The following is a 12,689-nucleotide window of genomic DNA, read 5'->3' as shown; positions in this document are numbered from 1 at the left end:
TGTGGCAAGAGAAGCAAGTGTTAGGCAGAAGAGTGTGGCCACAGAGGCAGGGGCTGTGGCTCAGTGGTAGCGCACTTGCCTAGCATGCATGAGGCACTGGGTTCGATCCCCAGCACCACATACAAATAAATAAAATAAAGGTCCATCAACAACTTAAAAATATTAAAAAAAAAAAAAAAAAGAGTGTGGCCGCACGCCCATTGGCCATGGCCAGCTCGCCAGAGCAGCAGGATGCTTAGCGCTTCCTTGAGAACCCAGCCTGAGGACAGCATGAGGGAAAACAGACGGCGCTCAATGTTCCACTGCAATTCTGAATTCCATGCCATGTCTGCATAACCCGAGTGTCACAGCTGCTAACGGCTAACATTCTCAAAACAATGCAACAGGAGGAGGTATCTGAGGGTCCTGAACAGTGCTAAACACAGAAACAGGACGCAAGCCACCACACAGCTTTATGCTTTGTAGAGGCCACATTAAAAACAGGAAAAAAAAACACAGTAAAAGTAAATAATATATTTTGTTTGTTAGTATTGTTCTGACAGTATCTTTTAGTGTTATTTTTAAAGATGTTTTTGTATAGTTTGAAATACTTTTATATTTTAATTCATAACATATTCTAATATTATTTTTTATATGAAAATATATTTATTAATGTTTTCTACATCCAAACCACTACCGTTTCAACATAAAATCAATATTTTTAGAAAGGACTGGTGAGATATTTTGAAATCTGGAGTGTATCTTGCACTTTCAGCACTCCGCGATCAGGACAGGCCACATTCCTGGCCCCCAAACACGTGACTAAACACTCCAGGTTTCAAGCTGTGCAACAAGGGGCCAGACCTTGATTCCACTCAAGCTGCACTCCGGCAAGTGACACGAGGCCACAGCTGCCCTTGCGTGAAGTGCACCAGCAAGTCACTCACCCATCAAGGTCCTCCAACCTCCCCTTCTTAGCACCAGCCAGGGTTAAACATCCCTCCTTGGTGACTCTCAGTAACCAGAGTACAATCAACATCTGGTGTAAATACCTCCAGTATGTTCCCTGAAGCCTTCTTCCAAGCTCTGAAATAAATTTCTGCAATGTGTACCATCAAATGCCTTTTGGAAAAAAAAAAATGAAAATTTTATTAGTACAAGTTTAAAAAATTATATTATTGGCATATATCATTTCAGGGACCCTCCTACCTCAGGGGAGAGGAAACTCTGCCTAACTAGAGCTCTCAAATCATCTGCAGACATGTCACCTACCTGGAGCAGAAGGTAGAAAAGGGCAAGTCTGGGGAAGGAAGGTGAGTGGCAGACTCCTCTCCTCAGTAAAAGGTACCCCTTACTGAGAGCTTGACCATTTTCTGAGACCATGAGAACATAAGCCCAGAACCAAGTCTAAGGTCAAAAGTTTAAGTATTAGAAATGTTTATGTGGAATCATTCTGAACTTTCCAGACTATTAATTCCTCACCTATAGGAAGCCTCATGACACCAGAATGGACTTCAGAGTCACAGAAATTTAGAAACCTATTAGTTCAACCCAACATTCTACAAATGTAGCACATCCGAGATCAGAACCCAAGCCTAACTTGGACCCGACACGGCTGCCTGACACCGGGACACTATACCCCACGCCCACCTAGAAAAAATCGTGAGGATGGACCTGCAACACATGTGGCCCTGTCCCTGACGGCTGCTGGGAAGAGGGTGGTGCTGGTACAGCACCCTCCACCAGTACCTCTGGTGCTTGCTCAGCTCCTCCCAGCCCACATTTAACTGGAAGGTGAAGTGGACATTCAAAATATTTTCAGATGTACTAGTGACCTGAGCTTTACTGTGAGTTTTTGTGGCCAAGATTTAACTGGCATCTAATCTGACTATTTAAAGAACTATCACAAGTTAAATCTTAATTTCAACGGTCACTATTGAAAGATTTATGACCTATAGAGGGTAAAAAAAAAAAAAAAATACTATTCAGTGATACAACAATAAATGATAAGTAATGAAAGACACAACTTCTAAGGCTTTCATATATTACATTAACTATTAAAAGTCAGGAAAAATGGAATCTTTCAAAATCAGATTAAGATAGCATAAAATTTTAATTACCTTTAATACTTACTTTTGTAATCCCTGTAACTGGTTTTTAATGGTTCCATGGATCATTTTAATGAAGTTTATATTCCAATTGAAGAGAGAACTAAGAAATCTTCGTCCCTACAAATAAAAAATGTATAGCATTCAAATTGTATTTAAATAAAAACTTCCAATAATAATTCTATTAAAGCTAGCTGTTCCTAAAAAGGAAGTGCAGCTGTAACTTGGATGTATGCACAGGAATGGAGCTGGGAAGGCTGCAGGTGGTGGCTCTTGTCCGCAGAAGCCTGTGCTACCCTGGAGCTGCAGAGTCTCCTGCCCTGGGATGGAGTAGAGGCTACCCTGAGTGCCTCTGTTCTGGCAGAACCATACAGACTCAAACCAGGGGTCCATAAACTTTTCATTCTGGCTCCACCATGGATAGGAGGTCCAGAATCAAAGAATGAGCCAAGCATGGTGACATAGGCCTGTAATACCAGTGACTCAGGAGACCGAGACAGGAGGATCACAAGTTAGAGGCCAGCCTCAGCAACTTACTGACACACTGTCTGGGGGAAAAAAAAGAGCTGGGGATGTGGCTCAATGGTGAAGTGTCCCCTGGGTTCAATCTCCAGTACCAAGAAAATAAATAAATAAATAAATAAAATGCCTAAAATGGAACGGAGTAACAGTTTACTTAAACTGTGATAAATGAAAACACTTGAGCCAGTCTGGGGGCAGACACACCTGCAATCCCAGCAACTCAGGAGGCTGGGGCTGGAAGACCCCAAGTTCAAGGCCAGCCTTAGCAGCTTCGATAGGCCACAGACAACTTAGCAAAATTCTGTCTCAAAATAAAAAATAAAAAGAGCTAGGAATATAGCTCAGTGGTGGAGCACCTGAAGTTCTATTCCCAGTACCAAAAAAAAGGAATTAGGCTCAGTAGATAAGAGGTAAGTGTTTGCCAAGTGAGAATTTGCATACATACTGAGCCTGAGCATGACGACATTAATTACACCTTGTAAGATCGATTTATGTGCATGCTACTAGACTACAGCTGCACTATGAGCTAAGAGTACAAATTCGCACACTGCCCTTGAACTTACCAGTGACCACACCACGGTCTCTGCTGCTCACCAGCACCACTACAGGCAGCGTGGCCCTGAAGAAACAGCAGGCTAACTGGAAGGAGGCCAGTAGGGTGGTGTGGCTCAGTGGCAAAGCACTTGCTCAGCATGACAGAGGCCCTCAGTCCAAGCCCCAGTGCACACAAAACCAAACCAAACCATGTTAAAAACAGCAGTATCCAGTAGGAGTAGACAGCATGGAGGGCAGAGCTGCTATAGCTCAGTGACCCAAAGCTCACCTGGCATGTGCAGGCCCCAATCCCCAGAAGAGTTGTGGCTCAAAATGACTGGAAGTGAGCTAACTTAATCAGTGACTGATTAGGAAACAGCATAGGTATTCTACACTCACAGGAGCACAAAATTTAAAAGGGGGTGTGGGGGAGGGCACAACAAACCTAAGCCTATGCCACACACCTGCACACAGGTGTGGGATGAACAGGTGCAATTCAACTGCTCACGTGAGTTGATGTAAATAAACAGATTGGCATGACTCCCCGTTTTTTGTTTGTTCTTTTGGTACCGAGGATTGAACTCAGGGGCACTGGACCATTGAGCCACATCCCCAGCCCTGTTTTGTATTTTATTTAGAGACAGGTTCTCACTGAGTTGCTTCGTGCCTCACCAATGCTGAGGCTGGCTTTGAACTTGTGATCCTCCTGCTTCAGCCTCCTGAGCCGCTGGGATTACAGATGTACACCACTGTGCCCGGCTGTGACTACCCTTATAACTTCTTTACTCTCCCAAACTTCCTAACAATCCTGGAGATGAGGGTGTAGGATGTGTCTGGAGTCCCTCCAGTAGCAACAGTGTCATACAGCAACCACAGACAACCCAAGCTGAGTACCTCCCTGCACGCTCACTCATGGGCAACTGCACTGGCTGTTTCCCTAGTATAGCCTCATCTGTTCCTCGCAGGGAGGCTGTGACAGGGCTGCTCTGATCCTGGTGAACACTGAGGCCCAGTTATCTGACTAAGGTCCCGGCCTACCAGGCAAACAAACAGGGATGAGGACACACACTCTCAGAGGCTGCACACCCAGCAAACCTGTCATCCCAACAACAGCTGTGGGACCTGGAGCAGGCAACTGTTTCAGAGGAGGAGGAGGATGCCCTGTCACCGTCTGTCGAGCTACCAAAAACCCAAACAGGCTGTGTCAGAGCAGCTTCGAACACAGCAAGGGCACACAGTCCACACTAAACGCACACCACAGAGCCATTCCAGTTTTTAATTCTCTGGTAGCCACATTAATAAAAGGACATTGATTTTAATAGTATTTTATATAAAGCAATGTACCCAAGGGGCTGGGATATAGCTCAGTTTGTAGAGTGCTTACCTTGGGTTCAATGCCCAGCACCACCAAAAAAAAAAAAAAAAAATGGAAAACAATGTACCCAAAACATTTTTTCATGTAAGTCCTCATATTCACATGCATCTTACATCTAAGGCACATTTCGATTTGCACTGGCCAAGTTCCTGATGCTCAGTTGCCTTGTGTGAGCACCCTCAGGACAAGCAGGGCATCAGGCCACAAGCCTCCCTTGGAATTACTGGTTGGGTGAGAAAGGGAAATGGAGAACCCTACGAGGACAGTCCTAAGCACATGCTGGTTATGGCGGGATCAAGGCACTGGGTGCAGCTCAGTGGCAGGGAACTAGCCAGAACGCAGGAGGCCTAGGTCCAAGCCCCAGCAATGTGGTAGAAAAAGCATTGGCTGGGAGTATGGATCAGTGCAAGACCGCGAGCTCAGCATGTATGAGGCCATGCATTCATCCCCAAACCCCCAAAGAACAAAGAATCTGGGCAGAAGTCAGATCTCATCCACAGGAACAAACTTTCTCAGCCTCATTTTTTTTTCCCCCAGTTTTTGTAGTTGTAGATGGACAGAATGCCTTTATTTTTATTTGCTTATTTTTTTTAATGTGGTGCTAAGGATCAAACCTAGTGCCTCACACATTAGGCAAGTGCTCTGCCACTGAGCTACAGCCCCAACCCTCCAAGCCCTATTTTTAACCCTCTTAATTTAAAATGCAATTTATGCCCCCCAGGATTCACAGAGACTCCTGTTATCATCTGACCAAGTGACAAACTAAGCAAGGACTTGTAAAGTATTTGCTTTGACACTGCCCTGCAGGAAACACAACGTGTGGTGCCTATGGAGGTCTCAACGGTTGAGCCTGCTCTCCCTGGGAACCAAGACTACGCAACAGCAGCCACATAAACTGGGAAGAACATCTACTGGGAGGTAGCCAAAGAGACCAAAGCAGAAAAACCCACTTACCTCTTCTTTCTTGACATAATTAACATTTATGAAACACTCAAGCAGCATATCTTTGATTTCTCTACTTTCCTCCAAATTGTAATCAAAGCAGTACAGAGCTTGATGAACACGCCAGAGCCGACATATGTCTGCACCCTAGGAACAACAAGGGAAAGAAAAACGTTATACTTGTTTTTTGGTTGTTTTAATGAATGATAAGGTCTTATTTCAAAGTATATTTTATGTCACAAATAATAATTATAGATGAATCATCAAAAAGTAGGAAATAGTGACAAGTGAAAACAAATCTTAAAAATTTGTGATCCCCCTTGGAGCTCTAAAGAACTTTGTTTATTTTAGCATTAGGGATAGAACCCAGGGGTGCTCTACCACTAAGCCACATCCTCTGCCCTTTTTAGTTTTTGAGACAGGGTCTTGCTAAGTTGCTTAGCATCTTGCTAAGTTGCAGAGGCTGGCCTTGAAGCTGTGATTTTCCTGCCTCAGCATCCTAAGTTGCTGGGGTTATAGACATGTGCCACTATGTCCAGCCCTAGAGAACATTTTTGTAACACAGACAAAAGCAATCAGAAATCAGTGCTATTCACAAGGATGAGGATGTTGTCCCCTTAGGCCAGTGCAGCAGCTGTTACCCATATCTGCCAACTAAGCTCCTGCAATGTAACAGTGCAACTAGGGAACCAAATTCTTCATTTTTTTACATTAAATTGAAAAACTCACAAGTGGTCAGTGGCTACTTAAAAATGGAGTATTGATTTAAAAGCTAAGTGGCACAGAAAGTGGATTTTAAAAAAGACAAATCAGTGATGGCATAAATTCTCATGGAAAAAAAAAAGTTTCTCAGTTAATCCCTTGTCCAGCAGGGAAAATGACTGAGCCGAAAGGCTTTCTATTCTAATACTCACTGCTCTTGGATGGGGTCTAGACACAGAAGCCCAGATATGGTTGGTGGGAACTCAATAGGTACAAGCTTTTAGAAAACCCTCAAAAGCCATCAAGTTAGGCAGAGGTGCATATCTGAAATCCCAGCTACTTGGGAGGCTGAGGCAGGAAGATGGCAAGTTCAAGACCAGCCTGGGCAACTCAGGAAGACCCTATCTCAAAATTAAATTTTTTATAAAGGGCTGGTCATGCAGCTTAGTGGTAAGAGTACTTGCCTAGCAAGCTTGAGGCCTCAGGTTCCATCCCAAACACTCCAACAAAAGAAAAAACCTCAAGTTCATATCCTACAGAATCCATCCTAAGGAAGGAGATATTGGAAGTGGGTCAGTAAGAACTACCCTTGAGCCAGGCATGGTGGAGGATGCCTGTAACCCCAGCTACTCAGGAGGCTGAAGCAGGAAGATCACATGTTTGAGGCCAGCCTCTGCAACTTAGGAAGATGCTAAGCAACTTTAGTAAAACTCTGTCTCAAGATGAAGGAAAAAAAAAAAAAAGAACTGGGCATGTGGCTCAGTGGTTAAGCACCCTGGGTTCAATCCCCAGTACCAAAAACAAGAACTCTCGCTGGTGTCCTAAAATAACAATGAGTACCTTGGGTGGTGGAATTATGCATGATTTTTATTTCATTTGCCCAATTTGCTAAAATGTACATATGTATTATTATGTTGAGATCCAATTGTTGATTTTCAAGGACAATTATTCATTTTCTAGATTTCTGGACTGGATAGCAAGGATGAAAGCCTGAGAAACAGTCCAAGTGAAATCAGCTTTCAGAGGTACTGTCTCCTCCTTGGCCCAGCCATGTAAAACAGACTCAATCACCCACAATCACACCTGAATCTCAAATGCTCCTGACCCACCCCGCCCATCCAGGTGAGGGCTGTGTCTGCCCCTCAGCACTGCACACACACACAAGCACCTCTCTCCGCAGCCCAGCCCTTCTCTCATTCTCCTGCAAACAGTAGCAGTGGAAGCTAGCCCCTCTTCTCCCACTCTCTTCCGACCTGAATTGGTATGAGGCAGTATAGGTGGAGCAGCTGCCTCCCCACTGAAGTGACAAGAGAGAAGCCACACCCCAGAAAACAGAGGAGGAAGCCTGGCTTTCAACCTGCATGGAGCTGCCACACCCACCCCTGACTTCTACACATCTGAGGTGGTGAAGAATCCCTACATGGGGAGGCCGCCTTAGCCAGGCCTCTGGCAGCCACACAGCCCCTTTAAGTGAAGTATGCACTAAGAATGCAAACACACTGTTTTAGTCTCCAGACTCCTCCTCAGCAGCATGATAAAGGCAGTCTTTCCCAAGTCCTCCTTGGCAGGCAGGCCCTTCTCCCACCATGTGACACACAGATCCTGAATGGAGCTCTGGAGCTTTCCTTCAGATTCAGGTAGTGCATATAAAATGCCTAGAACAGAGCACAGTGGTTTCTCCATTAGTGAGCCAAATGTCACCTAGTTTCAACAGTAAACAGAATTGACTCTCTGTACCAAGAATCATTGTTAAGCAAAAAATGTGAACTTACGTTTAACTTGCCAAAGATTTATGAACATCATTTGTAGAATGTGAATGTTTAATAAAAAACTAATCTACTACTATTATAAAGACAGACACAAACCAGGTGTGGTCACTGTAATTCCAGTGACTCAGGAGGATTAGGCAGGAGGATTCCAAGTTTGAAGTCAGCCTCAGCAACTAAGTAAGATCCTGTCTCAAAATAAAAATGCCTAGGAGTATAATTCAGTGGTAAAGTGCTTCTGGGTTCAATCCACATACCAAAACTAAAAAATGAAAACAACAAAAAATCTGGAATGGTTATATAAACAGAAAAGCTCAATAATATTAACTGTGTTCATACTTATCCATAGATTTCTGAATGCCATTATACAAATGTAAAATTCTGAAATTGACTGGGAACACAGCAATAACTACAAGGTTAGCACTAATCATTTTATCAGTTATTTACAGTCAGGTGCAGTGGCACAGGCTTGAAATCTCAGCAACCTGGGAGCATAGGCAGAAACATCACAAATTTGAGTTAGGCTAAGCAATTTACCAACACCCTGTATCAAAATAAAAAATAACAGGGGCTGGGGATATAGCTCAGATGGTAGAGTGCTTGCCTTGTACACACAAGGCCCTGGGTTCGATCCCCAGCACCAAATAAGTAAATAAAAAGGATTAGGGATGTAGCTCAGTGATAAACTGTCTTGGTTTTGATCCCCAGTATCAAACAAACAAAAATAAAGTTATCTGGAGACTGCACAAATAAACTGGTACTAAAATTCACGAAGCATTTGGAAACTATTTTTATATTGACTTGGGTTGACTTTTTAAGATACTGTACTTCAAGAATACAGAGTAACACCACATACTAAGGACATACACAAATCTAAGTGATGGCAAGAAAGAGGTCTGACCAGACAATCTGTGACATGAAAACACACTAATCTAGTGACAGATAAGGGTTCTTGGAAATGGTCCTAAAAAAAAAAAAAAATCAATCCTGAAGATAACACTGCTTTTAAAATATACTCTATTGTTATATATATCAAAAAAGAACAAAGAAAAAAATAACATTGCTTTTACATATTTTATATGTGTAAAGTAACTTTATGTAAATATTTCACAATTATATTTTTCATTAATCCAGACTAAGGCCTCCTAAGTTAATAGCTCTTGCCTTATAGTCCAGCTAAAACCTGGTAAGCATCTTGGGAGTCCACAATTTCTCCTCAGATCATACTCATGGCAGATTTAAAAAATAAAAATCAATGCCACAGGGGCAGGGGTTGTGGCTCACTGGTAGAGCTCTTGCCTAGCATGTGTGAGGCACTGTGTTCGATCCCCGGCACCACATAAAAATAAACAAATAAAATAATAAAGGTTTTATGTCCATCTACAACTAAAAAAATATTTAAAAAAAAAATCAATGCCACAAATCCCTGGTGACAAATGATACTTATCTGACAGTAACACAAGCTAACAAATTTATAATCAGACACTGTCCTTCAAATAAGCTCTTGGTCACTAGTCCAGTGAGTCAAGACTGATATTCTTGACTCAATAACAGCAGTTAGCTATTCAAAACTGTTCATCTTCACCACTGAAACACCTTCACAGAGCCAAGACTGTAAGCTGCTCAGCACTTATAGGACACTCCTTTTCTGAGTGTAAGCTTTGCCATGAAGCCATTTTGCTTCCACAATGCTGAAACAGAAGGCCACTCACACTAGAGGTGCTTACCGTTTAAGATGATAGCACATTCCAAGAGGGCCTCGTAGTTCTCACTCTCATTGATCACTGGCACAGAAGCCAGAATCACAGATGTGATTGCCTGAATTATCTCTATGCTTTTTTTCTATAAATTAAAAAAAAAAAAAAAAAATCAAAGCATGAGTGTATCAAATCAACTTAAAAGTTCATGTTTAAAAGAAACTTGAGGGCTAGGGATATAGCTCAGTTGTTAAAGTGCTTGCCTTGCATGCTCAAGGCCCTGGGTTCAATCCCAGCACCACAAAATAAATAAATAAGTAAAAGAAACTTGAGGGGCTGTGGTTGGGGCTCAGTGGTACAGGACTTGCCTGGCATGTGTGAGGCACTGGGTTCAATTCTCAGCACTGCATGTAAATAAAGAAAGAAAATAAAGGTCCCTCAACAACTAAAAAAATATATATTAGAAGAAAAAGAAACTTGATACTAAATTGCTAAAAGCAAGACACTTCTAGCTTATTTTGATGACTGAACTGAAGCAGAGTAAGTCAGCTGTCCTAGGGCTGTGGACGGAATTCAGTGGTAGAGTGCTCACCTGGCACGTGTGAGGCCCTGAGTTTGATACCCAGCAGTTGAAAATCCTAAAACAGCAATAGTGAGTGCGAGACAGCAGGCTGGGACGTAGGCAAAACTACAAACAGAACTGACCTCTAGAGTTCTTGGCTTCTGGGCTGGGGATGCCCCCAGCAGTAGAGTGCTTGCCTACTATGCACAAGGTCCTGGGCTCAACACCCAGAACCACAGCTGGGCATGGTGGTGCACACGGGTAATCCCAACAACTCAGGAGGCTGAGTCAGGAGGATTGCAAATTCAAAGCCAGTCTCAGCAACTTAGTGAGGCACCTAACAACTCAGTGAGACCCTGTCTCTAAATGAAAATTGGGCTAGGGATATGGCTCAATGTTTGAGCGTCCTTGAGTTCAATCCCCGCCCCCCCCCCATCAAAAAAAAAAATTCAGTAATGCACAATAAATACTGTATTTTTTTAATACCCCTTCAAAGGAGTAATTTTTTATTTTTAAAAGACAGCGTACCAGGGCTAGGGCTATAGCTCAGTGGTAGCACACTTGCCTGGCATGTGTAAGGCACTGGATTCAATTCTTAGCACTGCATATAAATAAATAAAATAAAGGTCTATCAACAACTACAAAAAAAAAAAAAAAAATAGAGAACATACCACTTTTGGACCATGATCCGTCTCCATACTATCTTGACACTGGACATCCACTAATTGCCACCCATCCACCGGGCTTTCCAACAACATTTCTGTTAGCAGATTCTTCAATCTTTGCCATAATTCTTCTTTCTGTTTCCTTGATAATTCATCTAGCAACTCATTTAAGCTGAAAGGGTCAGAGGCATCCTTCTGTAAAATAAACACAAAAAAATAAAAAGTTAGCTGTATATTCTTCAAAATGTCATCAAAAGAAAAGTTTGTTAACTTAGTTACAAAAGCATGGTCACACTGGGGCTGAGGTTGTGGCTCAGTGGTAGAGCGCTTGTCTCACATGCCTGAGGCCCTGGGTTCGATCCTCAGCACCACATACAAATAAATAAAAATAAAAGATATTGTGTCCATCTACAACTAAAAAAAAATTAAAAAAAAAAAAAAAGCGTAGTCACAGTCTTCAGAAGCCTAAAAGGAGAAAAGTATAGGTACTATCAATTAGAATGGAGTGAATTCTTCCTCTTGTTCTTTCCTAGGATCTAATCTTTAGAGTTTAAATTTCACCCACTTAGCAAAACCTTCCCCTCAAATGTTCACCAACTCCAGACCTATAATTAGGTCATAAAAGAATGCTAAACAGGGCTGGGGATGTGGCTCAAGTGGTAGCGCGCTCGCCTGGCATGCGTGCGGCCCGGGTTCGATCCTCAGCACCACATACAAACAAAGATGTTGTGTCTGCCGATAACTAAAAAAATAAATATTAAAATTCTCTCTCTCTCTCTCTTTAAAAAAAAAAAAGAATGCTAAACAATAACAACCTCATGCAGAATGATTCTACTTTCAGTTTCTGATGGCCAACCCCATGTGGACCCTCAAAACCATCTTCTACTCCTCCTTAGACAGTGATCTCTCCTTTAGCCAATGGGACCCTTTCAGATTTCCCCAACTATCCCCTGGACCCATTTCCTCTCACTCTATTCTTCAATAGCGCAAATATAGATAGATCATTGTCAAAAAGATACAGAATTGAGGCGGGCACAGATCTATCACTGCAGCAACCTGGGAGGCTGATACAAGAGGACTGGCAAATTCAAGGCTAGTCAAGGCAACTTAGCAAGATCCTGTCTCAAAATAAAAATTTTTTAAAGGGCTAGGCATGTAGCTCAGGGGTAGAGCAGTTATCCAACATGTGTGAGGCTCCAAGTTCAACCCCCAGATCCATGAAAAAAGAAAGAACTACAGAGTCCAGTTAAAGGGACTTACTGCAGCCACTCTGGGACAATCTGAGGACCAATATGGTGACATTGCCTACCAAGTCAGAACCAACAGTGTACTATTACTTACACCAACTTAATAACAAACAATAACAAACCTTACATTAGTAGCAATGGCACGCTGTAGAGTGCCGGTGAACAGTAATGGAACATGCACAACTTTACCACCATTATCACAAAGACTCAGCAAGGTTTTCAAAGGTTGCAGAAATGAGCAGGTAGAAGTCTTCTGAGAAGCAGGTCATCTGTAGCGCCAACATCTCCCCAAAGACTGCTGATGCTTAAGAAGGGAAAACAGCAGCCCCAGTGCAGACTAATGGACACCAGCAACCCACACTGGACTGATGCATGCTCTGGTTCTGACAGTGCTGCTGAAATGGTGCAGAAACTGGATCTGCTCAGACATCAGACAGACAGAGGGAAGGGTTTTCTCAAAAGCCACAGAGAGGCACTCTTAAACCCTCAGTGCTATGGAAAGAACAGGAAGGTGGAGAGATACCCAAAGAGCATGACAGCTAAAGGAAACACATGACTCTGGACTGGGCCTGGTTCAGGAAGGACTGCAG

At 42.8% G+C, this 12,689-nt stretch overlaps 1 protein-coding gene across 4 annotated transcripts in view; it reads right to left on the bottom strand.

The window, feature by feature from the left end:
* Nucleotides 1–12,689, bottom strand: part of Ncapg2 (non-SMC condensin II complex subunit G2) — a 68,761-nt gene that overhangs the window by 47,769 nt on the left and 8,303 nt on the right. For all 4 annotated transcript variants that reach the window (XM_027923854.2, XM_071610619.1, XM_071610613.1 and 1 more), the window contains 6 exons: nt 10,859–11,047; nt 9,656–9,770; nt 7,663–7,817; nt 5,473–5,607; nt 2,113–2,207; nt 1,032–1,101 (listed from right to left, as the gene is read on the bottom strand). In XM_027923854.2, coding sequence (XP_027779655.2) covers nt 1,032–1,101; nt 2,113–2,207; nt 5,473–5,607; nt 7,663–7,817; nt 9,656–9,770; nt 10,859–11,047 — 759 coding nt within the window. The remainder of the gene's footprint in view (nt 1–1,031; nt 1,102–2,112; nt 2,208–5,472; nt 5,608–7,662; nt 7,818–9,655; nt 9,771–10,858; nt 11,048–12,689) is intronic.

Source organism: Marmota flaviventris, chromosome 1 (assembly GCF_047511675.1).
Source record: "Marmota flaviventris isolate mMarFla1 chromosome 1, mMarFla1.hap1, whole genome shotgun sequence".
NCBI lineage: Eukaryota > Metazoa > Chordata > Mammalia > Rodentia > Sciuridae > Marmota > Marmota flaviventris.
This window is presented reverse-complemented; position numbering and strand designations above follow the sequence as displayed.